General features: G+C 46.4%; 1 protein-coding gene across 1 annotated transcript; it reads left to right on the top strand.

Annotated features, from left to right (window-relative positions):
• Nucleotides 1–5916, top strand: RPS4X (ribosomal protein S4 X-linked). Its single transcript, XM_082681469.1, has 7 exons — nt 1–71; nt 1035–1112; nt 1878–2058; nt 2444–2541; nt 3918–4089; nt 5017–5174; nt 5738–5916. The coding sequence occupies exons 1-7, from the start codon at nt 69–71 to the stop codon at nt 5837–5839; spliced, it is 792 nt and encodes a 263-aa protein (XP_082537595.1). The 5' UTR covers nt 1–68; the 3' UTR covers nt 5840–5916.
• Nucleotides 5917–6557: the final 641 nt, after the last annotated feature.

The following is a 6557-nucleotide window of genomic DNA, read 5'->3' as shown; positions in this document are numbered from 1 at the left end:
GCAGCCGTGCAACCTCTTTTCTCGGCGCTCCGGAAGTAGGTGGGCCTCTTTCCGTGCCTAGCGCAGCCATGGTAAGGCAGCTTCTTTGCGAGCTCTTGGGACTCATCAGCCTCCATCCACCAAGGGCTGGGGCTACCAGGGGCTGCGGGGCTCCCGCAGGGGGTGGTCAGGCGGAGGCGAAGGGAGAGCGATTGGTGGGGTGGGCCCAGGGGTGCTCGAGGGCTAGGGCGAACACCGGCTGTTGGCGATGGGTGGTTGGGGGATGATCGGTTCGGCTGGCGAGAAGGCCTCGGTCTCCCGGCCGGCCACACCCGATCACGCATCATGCGGCCCTGGGAGGAACGTCTTGCTTACCAGGCTGGAGCCCCGGGTGGGCCCAGAGGACAGACGTCGGGCCCGGGGAGGGTGGAGAGTTTTTCCGTCGTGTTTTTGGCACGGCCTGACTTTACGTAGTGTGGCCAGTAAGCCTCTGTATACGGCATTAAAAAGGTTTTCTTCTGCATTTTAAGGTGAAAAGTGATCTCACCTTTAGAGTTTGAGTAAGCCACTGTTGGCACGTGGTTGTGCTGAGGTCAGATTAAGTCTCGCATCTAACACTTTAAAACCTGACATATTTCGAGAAATTGTCTGTTTGATAAGTAGAAGCACAGATTCTGTTGCTGGCTGGCTGTGTGCCAGGAGGTCCAACCCCTGGCTATTTCACCAGCATAATGTCCTAGTAAAAACAGCCTCTAGAAGCATATGCACTTTTAAGTGGTAACATAAATAATTGGAAAAATTGTTTTTAAAGACAGTTAACGTTCTCTGTACAATGAGAATGCTGGTTGCAGTTTGTGAAACCTACAGTATTTTGCTGTATGCTATGTATACATTTGCTTCTCCGCCTTTAATCACGGCCCTGTGCTTTTTACATTGTCCACATTTTGCTGAAGAGGAAACAGATGCTGGTCTTTAGAGAATAGTTGTAGTTGTGTAAACTGTTCTTGAAAAGACCTGAAACTGTTTAACAGTATTAAAATCGAAAACTCCTTCAGGCTCGTGGTCCCAAGAAGCACCTGAAGCGCGTAGCAGCTCCAAAGCATTGGATGCTGGATAAACTGACTGGTGTGTTTGTAAGTATCATTATATTGTAAGCATGTTTTTTGTGTTGTAAATATCTTAAGGGACGTGTCTTTTACAGTTTTATCCAGATATGATTGATGTATTTAAGGGACACACTCTATACTGCTCCTTTATGTGTCAGGCATCCCTGATTACTGTATCCTGAGTTACTCTCTTCTTAAGGGCCCTGTGTTATCTAGCTGTGCCCCACCTCTTACCTAATAATTCTGTGCCTCATTTCTTCCACATACCACATGTATGCAGGACCTCAAATGTTCTTAACGGGCCTGGTCCTCTGAAAGGAAAATGCTGTAAAACTTTAAAGGTCTGGAATAGTTTTGCACACTTTGAATACCTCTTGTTTACCCCAGTTGGGGGGGGGGCGGGTGATAGTCTGGTGAATCTCAGGACTTGAGGGGTAGTTTGAGTGAATCCCACCAATAGTTTAAGATAACTTTTTTTTTTTCCTGCACTGTGTCTTCGTGGCTGTGCGTGGGCTTTTTCTAGTTGCAGCGAGCGGGGACTACTCTTGGTTGCAGTGCGTGGGCCTCTCATTGTGGTGGCCTCTCTTGTTGCAGAGCGCGGGCCCAATAGTTGTGGCTCGTGGGCTCCAGAGCACAGGCCCAGCAGCTGTGGTGCACGGGCCCAGTTGCTCCACGGCACATGGGATCCTCCCAGACCAGGGCTCGAACCCATGTCCCCCTCATTGGCAGGCGGACTCTCAACCACTGCGCCACCAGGGAAGCCCTAAGATAACTTTTAAAATCATTTTACAGGCTCCTCGTCCATCTACCGGTCCTCACAAGCTGAGGGAATGTCTCCCCCTAATTATTTTCCTAAGGAACAGACTTAAATATGCCCTAACAGGAGATGAAGTAAAGAAGATCTGCATGCAGCGTTTCATTAAGATTGATGGCAAGGTCCGCACCGATATAACCTACCCTGCTGGTTTTATGGGTAAGTGGTTAATGGTGGGCACTTGGTGCTCCTTGATTTTTTTTTCCTTGATTTTTTTTATCTCCCTCTCTAAAGTGGTGGGCTTTTTCAGTCTCAGAAATAAAGCATGACTTTCCCTCTCAAGAGTTTTACTTCCATATTGTAGGGCTGCAAATCATAAATCATTTCTCAAAACCAAATTTCAATTCACTTCAGATTTTACGGGTCATAAAAACACGGTTTTGAAAATTAAAGATTAGCTAGCCATCATTGATCTTAGGAATCCTTGTTAATATTCGAAATGGGAAGCATACGGGGTTTTTTTTCCCTTATAGTGTGGTTATTGTTCAGCATGGGGTTACTGGGGGTCACTATAGTAACCTTAGTTATTACCATTTGATATCAGATGTCATCAGCATTGACAAGACTGGAGAGAATTTTCGTCTGATCTATGACACCAAGGGTCGCTTTGCTGTTCATCGTATTACACCTGAGGAGGCCAAGGTGAGTGTGGCAAGCAGGCTGGGCCTTCCTTTAGTAAAAGTACTTGATTCTAAGTTATTAAGTACATGGACTGATCCATTGTGGTGAGGTAGGTAGATTAGAATTACTCATAATCTTATACCTAGAAACAGCCAGTCAAGTTAACATCCTCAACAGAGTGCTTTTTTTTTTTTTTTTTTTTTTTTTTGCGGTACGCAGGCCTCGCACTGTTGTGTCCTCTCCCGTTGCGGAGCGCAGGCTCAGCGGCCATGGCTCACGGGCCCAGCTGCTCTGCGGCATGTGGGATCTTCCCGGACCGGGACATGAACCCGTGTCCCCTGCATCGGCAGGCGGACTCTCAACCACTATGCTACCAGGGAAGCCCCAACAGAGTGCTTTTTATGGCAGAAACGAATTCTAGCTGAGCAGTGACTTCTGCTTGCCTTTTTTTGAGGCAAGGAGAGTGATTCCTAGGAACGTTTGAGTATCTGAAGTATGGGTCCTTTAAGGATAAAGGGCCAGAAAACCAATATCTAGTTCAATCCTACTGGCCCTTTGTCTAGCTTTACTCTGGGGAGGGGAAAGGTATTAGTGGAGGGGACCAGTAACCCTCGGGGCACTAGTTTGAGGTAACTCAAAAAAGGTTACAGACATTGATTATTTAATCCAGTTTGTTGTGATGGTTTTATGCAAAAGTTCATGGCTTCTTGAATTATTGGCTGTAAGTGAAGGTTAATTCAATTGGATGAATCAGCTAATTTCCTTAGCTACCTTGTTACCAGCAGGCTGGAGGGCACGTCCATTGGCATCAAGGTGATTTGATTTACTTAAAGGATGTCTTGGAGTGAAATGCTTTGTGAAATTGTTGATTAGATGAACTGGTAATACAATTGCAGTTTGTGAGACAAAACTCAATTGTGATGTAGAGGGAGCCATTAAGAGGCACTTGTTAGCTGTCTGGGTGAGTTGGAGGGAAGAATTCAGGTGCCCCTTGAGACTTAAACGGCCTGGGGAAGGGGAGGTGATTTGCATTGGAGCAGGGAGGAAATGGTGGTGATCATCCCTCCACCTGGGGAGTTTGAGGTTGTGAGGCCTTAAGTGCTTTGAACTTTTAACCTTGGGGGTGATGCAGTACTACAGAGGAAATACATAATAAGAAATAAGAAGGCTAGCCTAGAAGGGGGCAGTGTGCAAGATGAATTTATGGGGGAGTGGGAAGAAAAGTCAGGGACCCCATTATTCAGCTGCAGCTCAGGAAACAGCCTGTTCTGTGTGGGGGCTGGTACCTTCAGCTGCTGGTTGCACCTTTAAGCTGGTGATTTGTGGCTTTGAAAGAACTGTACTCTGGAGCATAGTGCATGTGAGCTAGACTAATGTGGGTAACCCATGTGTTTCAGTATAAGTTATGCAAAGTGAGAAAGATCTTTGTGGGGACAAAAGGAATCCCTCATCTGGTGACCCATGATGCTCGCACCATCCGCTACCCTGATCCCCTCATCAAGGTGAATGACACCATTCAGATTGATTTGGAGACTGGCAAGATTACTGATTTCATCAAATTTGACACTGGTAAGCAGGCTGTGCTACTTAAGCATTCTCTTTAAAGGCCAGACATAAGAGCTGTTCTTTACTTTTATTTTTAAGTTAATTTAATCAAGCCCTATGACTTGCGCAGGGCCTGGGTACAGGGTTTTGTTTGGCGTTTGGGGGGCTTGAGGTGATTCTGATGTGCGCCTAGTTAGCAACAAAAGCTAGATGTCTTTTGTTGATGTAGTAACGGATTGGGAAGGAGGCAACTCTTAGTTTTAAGAAATGTTCAGAGAATCTGTCAGCCCTTATGGTGTCTTATTTTGGCATGGCTTTGTGGTGGCAATGAGGGTTAGAGAGAGGAATATGTTCTGAATTGTGGGGAGGGAAGTCAGCTAAGAATGTTTTCAGTGGGGAGTTGTGAGAAGCTGTGAACAGGTAACTGCTCCAATGCCCAGGTGTATGGTATTTTTACCTCAGGGATCCAAGTGCTTAGAATATTCTGTGTGGCAGAGATGAGGTCTTGTATAACACGTTCTCAGGCCTGCTCCAGATCTCAAAAGCCTCCCCATCCATGGAAGTGGCTTGAGGGCTGGGCAGGGAAGTCTAACAAAAAAGCAGAACAAACTTAATTGAGATAACAGCCCTTTGTAATGCTGTCATCACCCCCCATATCTGTTCACAACAGTAGCAGAGAATTGTGCCTTGGAGGAACAGCAGTAGTCCAGGCAAGACATGGTAAGGACCTAGTGAGGTGGGTGCAGTGGAGTTTCTTACATTTATTAGCTGTACAGGAAGGATAGGGGAAATCTTAAAAGAGGGCCCTGAGAGTTCTAGCTTGGGTAACAGATCCATGGAAGTGAATTCAACTGGGAAAAAAAGATTAACTTTGTTGCAGACCTGTCTCTCATTCACTACACAAGGCACGGTTCCTTGCTCTGAGCAGATTGTCTGTTCCTTCCTGCCTAGGTAACCTGTGCATGGTGACTGGAGGTGCTAACCTGGGAAGAATTGGTGTGATCACTAACCGGGAGAGACATCCTGGTTCTTTTGATGTAGTTCATGTGAAAGATGCCAACGGCAATAGCTTTGCCACCCGGCTCTCCAACATTTTCGTTATTGGCAAAGTAAGTCTGGGTCTCTCTGTCTTCTGCCTAGTCCAGAGAAACCTGTACAATGCAGGTACTGGCTGGGATTGCAGTGCCTGGCTCCTGCTGGCTCTGCTGAACCTAGTGTAAAGCCTCCTCTGGGATAGGGCTCACAACAGGGCTGAGGCAGATCTGTGCGTTTTCAGTGTCAGAGAATCAGCGGCGGACCAGTTCACACCTGGGTTGGTGGAAAGTGCCAGTAATGGGATGAATATGCCTTATAGTTAGGTTCTTTCATTTGTGCCTGTGTTGGGGCAGGGGGCGGTGCTTTTTGGAACTAATGCTTGGCCTTGGGCACTATTTCAGTACTTCTGAGACTAATTATGAAGGGTATTGTAGTTTGCATCTACAGATACGGGCAACAAGTTTAAAGTGGGTGTTTCTGATAAACCAGCATCCAAGTGTCTTAAGACTGCCTGACTGTTGCTGAGTGTTTTCACAGACAGGCGTCTCTGTTCCTCTAGATGAGAAGACAAATGTAGCATGTGCCAACCCGTTGATGGTGTGTAGCAGGTTTTGATTCTCCTTGTTTTCTCCTCCAGGGCAACAAACCATGGATCTCTCTTCCTCGTGGAAAGGGTATCCGCCTTACCATTGCTGAGGAGAGAGACAAGAGACTGGCAGCCAAACAGAGCAGTGGATAAAATGATCTCTAAGTGATGTGATTGGGAAAGTCTGTACTTAGAAATAATGCTACGTAATTAAAAGCCTTTTTAGTGTTTGTTGTGGTTTGGGTTTGGGTTTGTTCGTTTGCTTTGATTTACATTTTCCTTTCTACTTTATAACATGAAAAGTAGATTGAATTTTCAGGCAGGCTTGGGCATTCTGGGACGTGAATCTGTGTCTCCTATAGGCCGGACCTGGGTGGTGGTGGGAGGGAGAACACATCAAACTTGGCAAAGAAGGAGCAGCAAGTAACTGAAGAATGGAGAGAGCCAGGGAAGCCCATAAGGCCAAGCTCCCTTACTTGGCTGGGACCTCATTTACCCTGTTCTCTTAGCCTTTTTTAAAGAAATGATTGCCCTCTTTGGTCTTCATTACACTACGCATACACAAGCCTGGCTCATCTGTTTTTCCCACGTCTGTGTCCAGCTTTGGATACAGATCAGTATAGAGTTAGTTATGGGCTCTTGATGTTGCAAAGCAATGCACTTGCTTGGACTTAGTCCTCTATCATTCTCCAGCTGCCACAGCATTCAGTCCTCAGTTCCATTCCTTAGGACTGCAAAACCATGTTTGCTTGCCAGTCTCAAGAAGAGGTGCCCCTGATGCAAAGGGCCAGCTGTTTAGATCTGTTCCTCGTTTTAAGCCCTGGGTCTCTTACAACAGTGTCAGTTACCCTGCAGTGTGATAACAACCAGC

This window comes from Grampus griseus, assembly GCF_964374135.1.
Source record: "Grampus griseus genome assembly, chromosome: X".
Lineage (NCBI taxonomy): Eukaryota > Metazoa > Chordata > Mammalia > Artiodactyla > Delphinidae > Grampus > Grampus griseus.
Note: the sequence above shows the minus strand (reverse complement) of the source record. Positions and strands in the feature narration are given on the sequence as shown.

Coding starts and splice junctions, on each gene's coding strand:
- RPS4X (XM_082681469.1), top strand. Junction 1,113..1,877: donor ATAAACTGACTGGTGTGTTT/GTAAGTATCATT, acceptor ATCATTTTACAG/GCTCCTCGTCCATCTACCGG. Junction 4,090..5,016: donor TTTCATCAAATTTGACACTG/GTAAGCAGGCTG, acceptor CTTCCTGCCTAG/GTAACCTGTGCATGGTGACT.